This window comes from Salvelinus fontinalis, chromosome 8 (genome assembly GCF_029448725.1).
Source record: "Salvelinus fontinalis isolate EN_2023a chromosome 8, ASM2944872v1, whole genome shotgun sequence".
Lineage (NCBI taxonomy): Eukaryota > Metazoa > Chordata > Actinopteri > Salmoniformes > Salmonidae > Salvelinus > Salvelinus fontinalis.
In genome coordinates, this window is record NC_074672.1 from 28306169 (window position 1) to 28323379 (window position 17211).

At 46.7% G+C, this 17211-nt stretch overlaps 1 protein-coding gene and 1 long non-coding RNA gene across 4 annotated transcripts; one reads left to right on the forward strand and one right to left on the reverse strand.

Annotated features, from left to right (window-relative positions):
• Positions 1 to 914: 914 nt before the first annotated feature.
• Positions 915 to 2052, reverse strand: LOC129861023 (uncharacterized). The gene is made up of 2 exons (XR_008760494.1): positions 1968 to 2052; positions 915 to 1844 (listed from the first exon to the last, which is right to left on the reverse strand). It is a non-coding gene; the product is annotated as an uncharacterized LOC129861023 (long non-coding RNA).
• A 99-nt stretch (positions 2053 to 2151) lies between these two features.
• Positions 2152 to 16435, forward strand: LOC129861021 (peregrin-like). Of its 3 annotated transcripts, none has more exons than XM_055932043.1 (16): positions 2152 to 2646; positions 3971 to 4743; positions 5993 to 6182; positions 6445 to 6732; positions 7039 to 7556; positions 7674 to 7914; positions 8269 to 8400; positions 9126 to 9254; positions 9349 to 9754; positions 9902 to 10210; positions 10389 to 10658; positions 10819 to 10966; positions 11116 to 11249; positions 12627 to 12742; positions 12912 to 13066; positions 13705 to 16435. In XM_055932043.1, the coding sequence occupies exons 2-16, from the start codon at positions 4016 to 4018 to the stop codon at positions 13886 to 13888; spliced, it is 3948 nt and encodes a 1315-aa protein (XP_055788018.1). In that variant the 5' UTR covers positions 2152 to 2646; positions 3971 to 4015; the 3' UTR covers positions 13889 to 16435. The 3 variants fall into 3 exon arrangements, with proteins under 3 accessions (XP_055788018.1, XP_055788019.1, XP_055788020.1); XM_055932044.1 differs by having other exon boundaries at positions 12630 to 12742; XM_055932045.1 differs by having other exon boundaries at positions 7674 to 7863.
• Positions 16436 to 17211: the final 776 nt, after the last annotated feature.

A 17211-nucleotide genomic window follows, 5' to 3' on the forward strand; every position in this document is an offset into this window, starting at 1 on the left:
AATCACACTCCACACTGCCCTTACACACCTGGACAAAAGGAACACCTATGTGAGAATGCTGTTCATTGACTACAGCTCAGTGTTCAACACCATAGTGCCCACAAAGCTCATCACAAAGCTAAGAATCCTGGGACTAAACACCTCCCTCTGCAACTGGATGCATGCATGCTTAGTCCGCTCCTGTACTCCCTGTTAATCCCACGACTGCGTGGCCAAGCACGACTCCAACACCATCATTACGTTTTCTGACGACACAACAGTGGTAGGTCTTATCACCAACAACGATGAGACAGTCTATAGGGAGGTCAGAGACCTGGCAGTGTGGTGCCAGGACAACAACCTCTCTCTCAATGTGAGCAAGACTGGAACTGATCGTGGACGATAGGAAAAGGAGGGCCGAACAGGCCCCCATTAACATCGACGGGCTTAAGTGGAGCGGGTCGAGAGTTCAGTCCGGGGGTCTGGTCTCAGATGATCCCACAGTTGAAGAAGCGGGATATGGAGGTCCTGGGCTGGTGTGGTTACACGTGGTCTGATGTTGTGAGGCCGGTTTCACATACTGCCAAATTCTCTAAAATTGTGATGGAGGCGGCTTATGGTAGAGAAATTAACATTCAATTCTCTGGCAACAGTTCTGGTGGACATTCCTGCAGTCAACATGCCAATTTCATGCTCCCTCAACTTGAGCCATCTGTGGCATTGTGTTGTGTGACAAAACTGCACATTTTAGAGTGACCTTTTATTGTCCCCAGGACAAGGTGCACTTGTGTAATGATCATACTGTTTAATCAGCTTCTTGATATCCACACCTGTCAGGTGAATGGATTATCTTGGCAAGGGAGAAATGCTCACAAACAGGGATGTAAACAAATTTGTGCACAACATTTGAGAGAAATAAGCTTTTTGTGCATATGGAAAGGTTCTGGGATATTTTATTTCAGTTCATGAAATATGGGACCAATAATCTACATGTTCCCTTTTTTCTTTTTTTTTGCACCAAAGAGAATGCGCCAGAGAATAGACAACAATACAGATGTAAAAAAATATATATATATATTATTAAAAAAAGAAGCAGTTTGCAGGTGTTGTTGGAAGCCCAAGGGCTTATATGAAAACCACACCATGAAAATAATTATAACACATCAGTATATTTCAAGGCCTAATTATCTTTCCTACAGAAATGAGTCTGTTCAAATTGACCTCCAATGAAAATTCCACCCACCTCCACTTTTTGATAGTCTGCCATCTTTAATTTGCTTTAGCATCATGATAAAAGTACATGTTGGCCTACATTACTACTGTATAAATGTCAAATTACAGTAATCACAATAGATGATTGGCATTAAGCCTATAATAAACAGACATAGTGTAACGGATGTGAAATGGCTAGCTAGTTAGCGGGTACGCGCTAGTAGCATTTCAATCAGTTACGTCACTTGCTCTGAGACATTAGGGTTGCCCCTTGCTCTGCAAGGGCCGCGGCCTTTGTGGAGCAATGGGTAACACTGCTTCGTGGGTGACTGTTGTTGATGTGTGCAGATGGTCCCTGGTTCGCGCCCGTGTTGGGGCGAGGGGACGGTTTAAAGTTATACTGTTACATGTTGACCCGGATCACTGGTTGCTGCGGAAAAGGAGGAGGTTGAAAGGGGGATGAGTGTAACGATGTGAAATGGCTAGCTAGTTAGCGGGTACGCGCTACTAGCGTTTCAATCAGTTGCTCTGAAACCTAGAAGTAGGGTTGCACCTTGCTTCGTGGGCGACCGTTGTTGATGTGTGCAGAGGGTCCTTGGTTCGCGCCCGTGTCGGGGCGAGGGGATGGTTTAAAGTTATACTGTTACAGTAGCCTATAGTGAACAATGAAAATCGACATTTTACTGTAGAACTATATATATATATATTTTGTCTTCCTTTGCCAGGCTATATAAAAAATGTATGCATACTGATCAAATAATCAATTTCAAACCTACCGTGCACATGTAACTCTGATCTGTCGTTTTCATATTCAAATTTATGGCGGAAACCCTCCATATATGATTTACGTTTCCACATTGGCAGATTCGCAAGTGACAAAAATTAAAAAAACAAGGATCTTAGAAGTTTTCATAAAATCGAATGCAGCGTATTTTATCCGTATGTTTTTCGTCTTTGGACATTCTATTCTTTATAGTGCATATTTATCCAGATGTATATTAAAATTTGTGAAACTGATAGTTAGATTCGCCACACAGAAAAATAACAACAAAAGGAACCAAATTACATTTAACGGTGAAAACGTGACGCCACTTCCCTAGGTTTCCATTGGTTTCAAAAGTACACATTCCTCAAACACCAAAGAATGGTTCACATCGAAATTAGGTCCTTATTTCGACAAATACACCATAGAACAAATAATTGTATATTTGACGAAAGTGCCCACACGCGCCTATGCCGTACAGCAGTGGCTGCCCCTTTTGTTCACTGGAGTTCCTGAATTATTCCTATCACAATGAAATTACTAGGATATTGTGTTGTCGTGTAAACCATTTACCCCACATTTCTTGTGATAAGATAGTGTTTTATGTGATTAATAAATCGATCTGCAATCGTCCCATTTACCGAGCTGGGGTGAGAGATTTTGCAGCACGCAAGCTTGAGGAGCCCTGAGTAGTAAGTGTTTATTAATTCAGAGCTACATTGACTATGTATTCGTGGTGTCTAGAGAGAAATAGGCTTACATTTGTAAGGTGTTTTATGATTTAAAAAAAAAAACGCAATGTATTTGTGCTTTGATTTATGTTACAATTTGCTTTTCGAATAGTTTCTTATCCTATGTAGGTAGCGAGATAAGACCCAGGATTCTGAGTGCTACATTATCATAATTATGATATATTTATCTTTCCCTGCTAGTAAATGTAATTCCCCTAGAACCACATTGAGGACTAAGGAAATGGTTGTGCTTTAGTTACATTAATAGGTTGCAATCAGGTAACACAGGGTGTTATTTTGTAGTGGCTTGGTTGATCAGGGTGAGGTCTAAACATTGTGGAGGGAAACATTGTATCAAGCTGATACATCATTTGAGCAGTTACATTGTATCACTTCGGGTTGTTGTCACCTGTAAGAATGGTTACAATGTTTCTCAGGGTTCTATAGATACAAATGTATAATTTTTTTCTGCCAACTAGCAACAATAGTTGCAATCTAGTGGATATAGCTATCTGGTTGCATTTGCAAGCTATAGTAAATTGCTACACCTTTCCTTGGATCTTTGAGCACGTGAATAGAATGACATAATATTACGCTATCCAAATGAATACAGGGGCTAAACATTCGATCGATCAAGAGTAAAAGAGTCATTCATATGATTTATTATCTTATACATTGATTAGCTTGCCAGAGTTTTATCTGGTACTTCTGGTGAATATGTTTATTCAATGACAGTGGAGGCTATCGGCAGGTGTTTAGAAGTCTACTTTATGATTTATATAAAGCATCTGGTCGAATCAACCTTGAATGTATCTGTTATCTGTAATCCAACATTCCAAACGTGTAATTTATCTCGGCTGTCAAATCGATCCGGTTACTGGCTAGCTAGCCAGCTTTTTGTGTCTTCAGTTTAAGATTTTAATCAATCTTTTATTCGAAAGCATTGTTACTTGTAACGGTAAGTAAACAGTATTGCAAGTTAAATGTAATTTGCATTGATTTAGCTAGCAAGAAAAATTGTCAAATGCACCTGTCGTTGCCATGGTAAAGTTGACAGCTATCCAGCCACGTGCCTGCTGTTTGCAGGGGTTTGTTTCCTTGAAATCAGCAAGACAACATGGAATAGCTTTTAGGATTCCAAAGGGCTAAAGGCAATGGACACAACTGTGTTGTTTTCAACATAGACTGACTTTTTATTTTGACATAATACCCATTGGCATGTCTGTGTTTCAATGATGTTGGAGTGAGAGATGCCAAAACCCTCCCCCTCCCCTCTCTGTCTTAGATGTAAGCTTGAACAGCTCCTGTCCCAGCAGTGGCCATCGGCACAATGGGGCTGGACTTTGACGTGAAGACTTTCTGCCACAACCTCCGAGCCACCAAGCCCCCTTACGAGTGCCCAGTGGAGACCTGTCGCAAGGTCTACAAGAGCTACAGCGGCATTGAGTACCACCTCTACCATTACGACCATGACAACCCCACGCCTGCACAGGGCATGCCCCAGAAGAAGAGGAAGGGGCGCCCCCCTCGCATGACCCTGGTGGGGACCGGGGACGGGGAGGGAGGGCTGGGAAAGGGAGGTGGGCCAGGGCAGGCAGGGAACACCCCTGGGAGTCCTAATCAGTCAGAGCACTCCCACTCCCCAGGCAGGGAGACGATGACCTATGCCCAGGCCCAGCGCATGGTGGAACTGGAGATCCATGGACACATCCACCGCATCAGCATCTTTGAGAACATTGACGTGGTATCGGAGGACGACAGTGGGGACGAGGACCCTCCGTCCTCGGGCGGAGGTGGGGGAGGGGTGTGTAATGGGGGCGACAGCGGGGGAGGAGGGAGTGAGGTGGGGGGCAAGGACAGGCCAGACACCCCTGCTGCTAACGGGGGGAAGGCCACACCCAAGTCCGGGAAGCACAAGAGTAAAGAGAAAAAGAAGGAGGGATCGTCACACCACCACAGCGCTTCCTCTGGCCCAGCGGTCAAGCTGCCTGAGGTGGTGTACAGAGAGCTTGACCAGGAGAGGCCTGACGCACCCACACGACAGTCATCTTATTACAGGTCAGTCACAGTACCACACGACCCTCATCTTATTACAGGTCAGTCACAGTACCGCACGACCCTCATCTTATTACAGGTCAGTCACAGTACCGCACGACCCTCATCCTACTACACGTCAGTCATAGTACCGCACGACCCTCATCCTACTACAGGTCAGTCATAGTACCACACGACCCTCGTCCTACTACAGGTCAGTCACAGTACCGCACAACCATCATTCTACTACAGGTCAGTCATAGTACCACACGACCCTCATCCTACTACAGGTCAATCACAGTACCGCACGACCCTCTTCCTACTACAGGTCAGTCATAGTACCAGACAACCATCATTCTACTACAGGTCAGTCACAGTACCGCACGACCCACATTCTACTACAGGTCAGTCAGAGTCCCGCACGACCCTCTTCCTACTACAGGTGAGTCATAGTACCACATGACCCTCATCCTACTACAGGTCAGTCACAGTACCGCACGACCCTCATTCTACTACAGGTCAGTCATAGTACCACACAACCATCATTCTACTACAGGTCAGTCATAGTACCACACAACCATTATTCTACTACAGGTCAATCACAGTACCACACAACCATCATTCTACTACAGGTCAGTCATAGTACCACACAACCATTATTCTACTACAGGTCAGTCATAGTACCACACAACCATCATTCTACTACAGGTCAGTCATAGTACCACACAACCATCATTCTACTACAGGTCAGTCATAGTACCACACAACCATCATTCTACTACAGGTCAATCATAGTACCACACAACCATCATTCTACTACAGGTCAGTCATAGAACCACACAACCATCATTCTACTACAGGTCAGTCATAGAACCACACAACCATCATTCTACTACAGGTCAGTCATAGAACCACACAACCATCATTCTACTACAGGTCAGTCATAGAACCACACAACCATCATTCTACTACAGGTCAATCATAGAACCACACAACCATCATTCTACTACAGGTCAGTCAGTCCTCTGTAGTTTAGTTGGTAGAGCATGGCTCTTGCAACACCAGGATAGTGGGTTCAATTCCTGGGACCACCAATACGTACACAATGCATGACTAAGTCTCTTTGGATAAAAGCGTCTGCTAAATGGCATATATTATCATATTATAGTCAGTCACAGTACCCTGCCTCAGCCGATGGTGTTGAAGGTTTGAATTTTCATACTCTGTCATTCCATTCCTCTCTGCTCTCTCCCCACACTTTCCTCTCCCTCAGGTACATAGATAAGTCAGTGGAGGAGCTGGATGAGGAGGTGGAGTATGACATTGATGAGGAGGACTATATCTGGCTGGACATCATGAATGACAAGCGGCGTAGTGACGGGGTGACGCCCATCCCCCAGGAGGTGTTTGAGTACCTCATGGACCGGCTGGAGAAAGAGTCCTACTTCGAGAGCCACAACAAGGTGACACTCTCGCTCTCTCGCTCTCGCTCGGCCTGGCTCTGAGTGACAGATTTTGTATCATTCCAGCTTTTTTCCACCTTCTTTCCAGACATGATGTTGACTTGCTTTATCTGTCACCTACTGTTGGGTGTGTGGTGTACTGTATTGAGTGAGCAGTAGGATGTAAAATGGCATTAGCTGTGTGAATCTGTTCCCCTAAATAGTTATCCCTTTACTTACCCTCTTGTCCATTTTCTACTCCACCTTTCCCCTCCTCTCTCAGACGGACCCCAGCGCCCTGATCGACGAGGACGCCGTCTGCTGCATCTGTAACGACGGCGAGTGTCAGAACAGCAACGTGATCCTGTTCTGTGATATGTGTAACCTGGCCGTGCACCAGGAGTGTTACGGCGTGCCCTACATCCCTGAGGGCCAGTGGCTGTGTCGCCGCTGCCTCCAGTCCCCCAGCCGCGCCGTCGATTGTGCCCTCTGCCCCAACAAGGGTGGGGCCTTTAAACAGACGGACGATGCACGCTGGGCCCACGTGGTGTGTGCACTCTGGATTCCCGAGGTGAGAGTGTGTGTGTGTGTGTGGGGGGGGTGGGTTGAGTTAGGAGTGTGTGTGTGTGTGGGGTTAGGAGTGTGTGTGGGGGTAGGAGTGTGTGTGTGAGGGTAGGAGTGTGTGTGAGGGTAGGGGTGTGTGTGTGTGTGTGTCAGGGTAGGAGTGTGTGAGGGTAGGGGGATGTGTGTGTGTGTGCTTGAATGTATTTGACAAAGTTTTGATGCTGTTCATGTCTCTAGTCTGTCCTGTTGACAGTCCTTTTGCAATGAATGTGAATCTCCTCATCCCTTCCTCTCTCTCCTTCTCTCTCCCCAGGTGTGTTTTGCCAACACAGTCTTCCTGGAGCCCATCGACAGCATCGAGCACATCCCCCCGGCGCGCTGGAAGCTCACCTGCTACATCTGCAAGCAGCGCGGCTCAGGGGCCTGCATTCAGTGCCACAAGGCCAACTGCTATACAGCCTTCCACGTGACCTGTGCCCAGCAGGCCGGCCTCTACATGAAGATGGAGCCCGTCAGGGAGACCGGCGCCAATGGCACCTCATTCAGCGTCCGCAAGACCGCCTACTGCGACATCCACACCCCGCCCGGCTTAGCACGCCCCCTCGGAGGGGTGGGAGGGGCTAGCATGGGCTCCTCCCATAGTGAAGGCGAGCTGGAAGAGGACGATGAGCCCAGTATAGGTCACGATGACGACACCAAGGGCTGGAGCTCAGAGCGGGCAAAGAGGGCCAAGGCCAAGTCCAGACTGAAGATGAAGAGAGCCAGGAAGATACTGGCTGAGAAGAGGAACGCTGCGCCCGTGGTGTCTGTGCCCTGTATACCCCCACACAGGTACTCAATCACTTACTCACACATACTCACTGCAGACACAAAGGCATACAGATTCAGACCTCACATACTCTCCCAGTCTCTTCAGTCCTACCATCTTCCCTATGTGTTCCTCCCCAGGCTCAGTAAAATCACCAGTAACCTGACAGTGCCCAGGAAGAGCCAGTTTATGCAGCGACTGCACAGTTACTGGACCCTGAAGAGGCAAAGCCGGAATGGTGTCCCTCTGCTGCGCCGGCTCCAGACCCACCTGCAGTCACAGCGCAACACTGAGCAGCTACAGCCACAGCCTCAGGCGCCGCAGTCGCAGGTTACCACGTTAACCACCACACAGTCTCTGTCTGGTGTTGTTATCACAGCGGTAGGGAGAATACTACTAGAAGCTCTGCATGTGTTTGGACTGAAGTGTGCCGGCTTTTCAGAGAGAGAAGGAAAGAGGGAGTGTGTGCTCTGTTTATGTAAATGCTAAGGTTGCATTGTCTCAGGCGATTGCTTTGTTTGATTTTGCTGTGATGTAGTGGGTGTGGTGCTTCGTCCTGATTTAACTATGTAGGCTTGCTGGTGTGTAACACTGCCAAACTAACCAGTTTGTGTGTGTTTATTTTGCGTGTGTGTGTCTTTGTTGGTGTTATATTGCCAATCTAATGTGTGTGTGTGTGTGTGTGTGTGTGCGTGTGCGCGTGTGCGTGTGCGCGTGTGTGTGTTGGGGCCCCAGAGGGACAGTGAGGAGAATAACTTGGCTCTGAAGGAGCAGCTGAAAGCATGGCAGAGACTGAGACATGACCTGGAGAGAGCCAGACTACTGGTGGAGCTCATCCGCAAGAGAGAGAAACTCAAGAGAGAGACGGTGAGACACGCACACACTCCTCACATCCTTACTTCATGCACACACTCCTCACATCCTTACTTCACGCACACACTCCTCACATCCTTACTTCACGCACACACTCCTCACATCCTTACTTCACGCACACACTCCTCACATCCTTACTTCACGCACACACTCCTCACATCCTTACTTCACGCACACACTCCTCACATCCTTACTTCACGCACACACTCCTCACATCCTTACTTCACGCACACACTCCTCACATCCTTACTTCACGCACACACTCCTCACATCCTTACTTCACGCACACACTCCTCACATCCTTACTTCACGCACACACTCCTCACATCCTTACTTCACGCACACACTCCTCACATCCTTACTTCACGCACACACTCCTCACATCCTTACTTCACGCACACACTCCTCACATCCTTACTTCACGCACACACTCCTCACATCCTTACTTCACGCACACACTCCTCACATCCTTACTTCACGCACACACTCCTCACATCCTTACTTCACGCACACACTCCTCACATCCTTACTTCACGCACACACTCCTCACATCCTTACTTCACGCACACACTCCTCACATCCTTACTTCACGCACACACTCCTCACATCCTTACTTCATGCACACTTTTGTATATTGGCACATGAACACACACTTGACATCTGGCAGTTTGCATAGTGAGCAGGTGTGCTTACACATGTTGATCTGTCTGTGTGTTCAGATCAAGGTGCAGCAGATGGCGCTAGAGATGCAGCTGACTCCCTTCCTGGTCCTGCTGAGGAACACACTGGAACAGCTACAGGACAGAGACACCAGCAACTTCTTCACTGAGCCTGTCCCCCTGGCCGAGGTAACTCACACACACACACACTCTGACACCCCGTTGTGTTATCTCACACATACTGTGGCTGGTGGGGTTTAACCGCTAACCTCTCTCTCCTCAGGTGCCAGACTACCTGGACCACATCGAGAGGCCCATGGACTTCCAGACCATGTGGAACCTACTAGAGGCTCACCGCTACCTCAGCTTCGAAGCATTTGAGGCAGACTTCGGCCTCATCGTCAACAATTGCCTCAAATACAACGCCAAGGACACAGTGTTCTACCGCGCTGCTTTGCGCCTCCGGGAGATGGGTGGGACCGTGATCAGGACTGCCCGCAGACAGGCAGAGCGAATCGGCTTGAACTATGACACAGGTATGCACCTCCCTCGAGAGCCCAGCCCGGACAGCCAACGTGACAGAGAGAGAGACCGAGAGAGGGACAGGGACCAGGAACGAGAGAGGGACAGGGACCAGGAACGAGAGAGGGACGGAGACGGAGACAGGCCCCTGTCTTCCAATGAGGATGGTGAGTGGCTTAGAGTCCTGTATTATCACCAAATGTTCTACTCCCGCCTTCTCCTTTTCTTACAGTTGTACTCTTCCACTTAACTTATTATGTTGCTCTATAGCCGTGTGGGATTCTGTAGTTGTTAAATTTCTCTCTGTCCCTTAGACCTGCTCTTACCAGAGAACCGGCGGCGGCTGCCATTGGAGGAGCAGCTGTGTTTCCTTCAGGCGCGCTTTGATGAGGTCAGCTCAGGGAAGCACAGCATTGGTCGGTCACGGCGTGCCAAAGCCCTGAGGAAAGAAATGACGGTCATCAAGAGGAAACTTGCCCACCAGAGAGAGGGAGGCTCGGGCATGGGGGGCAGGGACTCAGGGGGCGGGGGGGACAGGGGACCATCCCTCCCCCATCACCCCTCATCCACAGGACGCCACGACGAGGGGGAAGAGAGCAGCAGTCAGGAGATCAGTGGCAAGGGTGAGACTGAGGGGATATCTACACTAAGCTCAGTGTACACGCTCCAGAATTCATTTACAAATTGATCTCACATAGGCCTAGCCATACTTATCATGTCTAACTCTCATTATGTTAGATTTATGAAGTAACATTTTCAGTCTCTGACTCCCTGCTTCTCCTTCCTCCTCTCTCTCTGCAGATTTAAGTGCATTGTCCTCGGCTCTAGCTCCAGAGGTGGGACGTCGTACCTCTGTCCTCTTCTCCAAGAAGAACCCCAAAATGGCCGGACCCCCCAAGAGGCCGGGCCGTCCCCCTAAGAACAGAGACGCGGGACACGGAGGGGCAGGGGTGAGCCCCAGTCCAATAGGTCCCCCTCAGCTGGCCCTCTTGTCTCCCCCTCGGCAGAGGAAGAGACCCCACAGCAGCTCCAGCTCCGAGAGCGACAGTGATATCGACAACCTCCTCCCGAGTAAGACACACACACACACACGCACAATCAAACCAATCACATACACAATCACACTAGGTCTGTAACAACATTGTTACATTGTCATTACTCTTATCTTTTAATGGTTACGACGCTCTAAGGTCAGCCTAGTAACTGTAACGGTTATGGCGGTATCTCCTAGGCCTGCCCACTAACGGTTTTGGCGGGGCCAACCAGCCGGTGACGGAGAGTTTTCGGGTGTACAGGAACGAGAGGAGCCTTCCTCGATCCAGCTCTGACTCTGAATCCACCACCAGCAGCAGCAGTAGTGCTGCCTCTGACAGAACCAGGTAATTATAGACACACACTGTGGTATTTATACACGGCCACATAGTCAAACACAACTGCACTGTCTATGATGCACACATTTGGTTTAGGATGAATGAATAACTCTCTTTTTGTCTTTCTGTCTCTCGCCCTCTTTCTCTCTCTCTCTCAGTACCACTCCGTCTAAGCAGGGCCGGGGGAAGCAGTCGTTCTCTCGTTCAACCTTCCAGGAGGACAGCAGTGAGGAGACATCAGGGACAGAGAACGACTCCTACTCTGTGGGAGGGTCACGCAGCGTCTCACACTGTGAGTGCCACACATACATGCATAGGCATGCATGCACTTACCTGTCTTTGTCAATCTCATCTATCGTGCCACCTCTACCTCTCATTTTCCCAAAGTGTATGTGTTTAGGAGGTATACACAGTGCCTTTGGAAAGTATTCAGACCCCTTCACTTTTTCCACATTTTGTTACGTTACAGCCTTATTCTAAAATTGTAAATAGTTTTTTTCCCCTCATCAATCTACACACAATACCCATAATGACAAAGCAAAAACAGGAATTGAAAACTGAAATATGACATTTGCATAAGTATTCAGACTCTTTACGCTGTACTTTGTTGAAGCACTTTTGGCAGCGATTACAGCCTCGAGTCTTTGGTATGATGCTGCAATCTTGGCACACCTGTATTTGGGGAGTTTCTCCCACTCTTCTCTGCAGATCCTCTCAAACTCTGTCAGGTTGGTTGTGGAGTGTCGCTGCACAGCTATTTTCAGGTCTCTCCAGAGATGTTCGATCAGGTTCAAGTCCGGGCTTTGGCTGGGCCATTCAAGGACATTCAGAGACTTGTCCCGAAGCCACTCCTGCGTTGCCTTGGCTGTGTGCTTAGGGTCATTGTCCTGTTGGAAGGTGAACCTTCGCTCCAGTCTGAGGTCCTAAGCTTTTACTGAGGAGTGGCTTCCGTCTGGCCACACTACCATAAAGGGAGGACTGGTGGAGTGTTGCAGAGATGGTTGTCCTTCTGGAAGTTTCTCCCATCTCCTCAGAGGAACTGAGCTCTGTCAGAGTGACCATCGGGTTCTTGGCCACCTCCCTGACCAAGGCCCTTCTCTCCCCATTGCTCAGTTTGGCCGAGTGGCCAGCTCTAGGAAGAGTCTTGGTCGTTCCAAACTTCTTCCATTTAAGAATGATGCAGGCCACTGTGTTCTTGGGGACCTTCAATGCTTCAGAAATGTTTTGGTACCCTTCCCCAGATATGTTCCTTCGACACAATCCTGTCTCAGAGCTCTACGGAAAATTCCTTCAACCTCTTGGCTTGGATTTTGCTCTGCCGTGCACTGTCAACTGCGGGACCTTATATAGACAGGTGTGTGCCTTTCCAAATCATCAAGTTGTAGAAATCTCAACAATGATCAATGGAAACAGGAAGAACCTGAGTTAAATTTCGAGTCTCATAGCAAAGGGTCTGAATACTTATGTAAATAAGGTATTTCAGTTTAGATTTTTTTTAAATAAATTAGCAAAAATGTCTAAACCTGTTTTCGATTTGTCATAATGGGTTATTGTGTGTAGATTTTCGAATAAGGCTAATGTAACAAAATGTGGAAAAAGTCAAGGGGTCTGGATAGTTTCCGAACACACTGTATGTGTGTGATTCTGATGTATTGGGTGTTTCTCTCAGTAGGGTGGGGCCGGGGCCGATCAGGTTGTAGGACGCCATCAGATGACTACTCTTCCCTTGATGCTCTGGACCTGGTGTGGGCCAAGTGTAGAGGCTATCCTTCATACCCTGCTTTGGTAATCCAGCCATGGATGTACACACACATACACACACATTAGGATAAACGATGGTTGAAATTTCCACCACAAGTTGCTAGTATTTCATACCAACCAATACCATAAAAGTTTAAACTATTGCATTTACTTGTCCTGTACCCTCCCTCTAACCCTTTCCCTCCCCCTGTAGATCATAGATCCTAAAATGCCCAGTGAGGGGGTATTCCACAGAGGGGTTCCTATCCCCGTGCCCCCTCTGGATGTCCTGAAGCTGGGGGAGCAGATGACCCAAGAGGCCCGGGAACACCTCTTCCTGGTACTCTTTTTCGACAACAAGAGAACCTGGTCAGTACACTGTCTCTCTCTCAGTCCTCTGTGTTTGTCTTTCTCTGCCCCTCGCTCTCTCTTCCCCCGCTCTCTTCTTCCCTCCCTCTTTCTCTCTCTCCTCTCTGTCTTTGTTCTCACTCATTTCCCCCCTTCTCTCTCCCATGTGAACCTCTATTCCTCTCTCTATTCCTCTCTAGTGGAGAAGTGTTGTTTTGAAGGCTTCTCCTACTATATCCCAGTGGAGGCAGAGGAGAACCCAGAATCAGAGTGTAGCAGCAAACCTCATTCTGTAGTCAACAATGTGCAGCTCAGCAGCATTAAATAATTTCAAAAGGCTGTTTGCACGTAGTACAAGAGCAAAGGATGGTTTTGTTTTTACATAGAAATGCAAGAAAGAAAAAAAATCCATCTCTCGCTAGCAGAAGTGGGTCAGGAGTGATTGAAGAGGACGCTTTGAGAGAGAACAAAGAGAGAGAAAATACACTTTGTTTTAGGTCACAGCAGTTAGTGCTGCACTGTGGGTGTGGGTGGATAATAATTACCTGTGAGAAAGTGTTTCTAACCCTGTGTGTGTGTGTGTGTGTGTGTGTGTGTGTGTGTGTGTGTGTGTGTGTGTGTGTGTGTGTGTGTGTCTGTGTCTGTGTCTGTGTCTGAAGGCAGTGGCTGCCGCGTTCTAAGCTGGTTCCTCTGGGGGTGGACCGGGAGCTGGACAAGGAGAAGATGCTGGAGGGAAGGAAGTCCAACATCCGCAAGTCAGTGCAGGTGGCCTACCACCGCGCCATGCAGCACCGCAACAAGGTCCAGGGAGACCCCAGCAGCGACACCAGCGACAGCGACTGAGCACTCGCACACATATGCACGGGCTGCACACTCACACAGATATGCCCAACACACACACACACACGTCTTTGCTGGCCTCCCCAGGTATTGATAGGGTATTGGTTTCAGATCTGTGGGTTTTGAGCTACCCTGTGGCCTTGGACAGCCTAGTACCCAGCACACAGAACAATATGCCAGTAATACCTATTGGAAAGCACATGTAACACTCTCTTTCCAACACACACACACACACACACACACGTTGTTGGCACACACAGTGGTATTTAATCTGAGATGTAAAATATGTATTTAAGAGAATTGAAACAAAAAGCTATTAAGAAAAAATGATATTCCCAGAATCATGATTGGGAATTGTCCTTCTATATGGTTGATGAGTGTTTACCAGCGACTGAAGAACATGGGCTCGCATCACACAGATATGCACACACACACACACACACACACACACACACACACACACACACACACACACACACACATATACATATATATTTATATATATATATATATACACACACACACACACAGTTGAAGTTTACATACACTTAGGTTGGAGTCATTAAAACTTGTTTTTCAACCACTCCACACATTTCTTGTTAACAAACTATAGTTTTGACAAGTCGGTTAGGACATCAACTTTGTGCATGACACAAGTAATTTTTCCAACAATTGTTTACAGACTGATTATTTCACTATTTCAGTGTACCACAATTCCAGTGGGTCAGAAGTTTACATACACTAAGTTGACTGTGCCTTTTAAATAGCTTGGAAAATTCCAGAAAATTATGTCATGGCTTCTGATAGGCTAATTGACATAATTGAGTCAGTTGTAGGTGTACCTGTAGATGTATTCCAAGGCCTACCTTCAAACTCAGTGCCTCTGCTTGACATCATGGGAAAATCAAAAGAAATCAGCCAAGACCTCAGAAAAAAAATTGTAGACCTCCACAAGTCAATTTCCAAACGCCTGAAGGTACCACGTTCATCTGTACAAACAATAGTACGCAAGGATAAACACCCTGGGACCACGCGAAAAGTGCAAATCATTCCCAGAACAGCAAAGGACCTTGTGAAGATGCTGGAGGAAACGGGTAGAAAAGTATCGACATGACCTGAAAGGCCGCTCAGCAAGGAAGAAGCCACTGCTCCAAAACCGCCATAAGAAAGCCAGACTACGGTTTGCAACTGCACATGGGGACAAAGATCGTACTTTTTGGAGAAATGTCCTCTGGTCTGATGAAACAAAAATATAACTGTTTGGCCATAATGACCATTGTTATGTTTCTAGGAAAAAGGGGGAGGCTTGCAAGCCGAAGAACACCATCCTAACCGTGAAGCACGGGAGGTGGCAGTAACATGTTGTGGGGGTGCTTTGCTGCAGGAGGGAAGTAGTGCACTTCACAAAATAGATGGCATCATGAGGTGGGAAAATCATTTGGATATATTGAAGCAACATCTCAAGACATCAGTCAGGAAGTTACAGCTTGGTTGCAAATGGATCTTCCAAAAGGACAATGACCCCAAGCATACTTCCAAAGTTGTGGCAAAATGGCTTAACGACAACATAGTCAAGGTATTGGAGTGGCCATCACAAAGCCCTAACCTCAATCCTATAGAAAATGTGTGGGCAGAACTGAAAAAGTGTGTGTTCCGAGTAAGGAGGCTTACAAACCTGACTCAGTTACACCAGCTCTGTCAGGAGGAATGGGCCAAAATTCACCCAACGTATTGTGGCAAGCTTGTGGAAGGCTACCCTAAACGTTTGCCCCAAGTTAAACCATTTTAAACGCAATGCTACCAAATACTAATTGAGTGTATGTAAACTTCTGACCCATTGAGAATGTGATGAAAGAAATAAAAGCTGAAATAAATCATTCTCTCTATTATTATTCTGACATTTCACATTCTTAAAATAAAGTGGTGATCCTATCCTTTTACTAGGATTAAATGTCAGGAATTGTGAAAAACTGTGTTTAAATGTATTTGGCAAAGGTGTATGTAAACTTCCGACTTCAACTGTACATTCAAACAGGGCAATGCATATGCACACACACACATCCACACACCCTATGGTATGCACTTATGGTTCCACAGTATCACTGGTCCAACACCCTCTCTACACAACTCCCTCTGCCCGCCCCCTCGGATCCCCGTGTCCAATCACGGCTTAGTGGAGCACGGTGTTGGCCGGCATGGCCAATCGACTGTAAGCAAAGCAGCTTCCTCTGTTATTTATTCCGTCTCCCAAGGACCTCCCGTCTTCTTCTCTCTACTAGTCTGACGGACTGTCTCCACAACATTGCATTGCGCAGTCGTTTCCTCCACTCTTCCGTATGTGTTTATTTTGTTTCTTTAGTTTACGTCTCTTTTTGTTCTTGTCTGTTTGTACTATTCTGGCCGCTGGCGAATAATGAAGACTAATGTAAATGTGATGAGAAACACACGCCAGCCTCACTGTCTGTTCTAGTCTCGGGCCAATGGCTTTAGAACTTTTTATATATACAGATTACATAAAATAGAAGTTTAATAAAATAATTGAGTTTTGTACACCATGGTCCTGGTCAGCTCTCTTTTGCCTGTGTTTGTGCATCTGTGTTTGTCTGTGTATGTGTGTGTACAACAATGCTGCCTTTCTGTTAAATTCAAAGGTTCTCTCATTCAAAATATTTTTGCAGATATGATATGTAATCACATTGAATTACATGAGTACATACAGCAGGGCCTGGACTTGTTGCGCAACCTTCATTACCCAGTTGTAAAAATGAAGTTATGTGGAATACCCCTGTGTGTTCTAAGGAAGCCATGTTCTGCCTTTCAACCAGGATGAATCATGAGTGAGTTTATTTAGTTACCACCATAACTGGGAGAAAAGGCTCAATATTAGTATAACTTTATCTATTTCCCGTATATCTGACATTTTATCCGAAGATCCAGATACACATGTTCCTAATTTCATATGGAGCTAGGATATTCTCCGTAATGGGACAGTTTCTACATGCATCCAATCTGGACCTCAGAAATCTCTTAGCTACCATATCAATCCAGGTAAATGCAGTTGAAGTCGGAAGTTTGCATACACTTAGGTTGGAGTCATTAAAACTCGTTTTTCAACCACTCCACAAATTTCTTGTTAACAAACTATAGTTTTGACAAGTCGGTTAGGACATCAACTTTGTGCATGACACAAGTAATTTTTCCAACAATTGTTTACAGACAGATAATTTCACTTATAATTCAATGTATCACAATTCCAGTGGGTCAGAAGTTTACATACACTAAGTTGACTGTGCCTTTAAACAGCTTGGAATATTCCAGAAAATTAT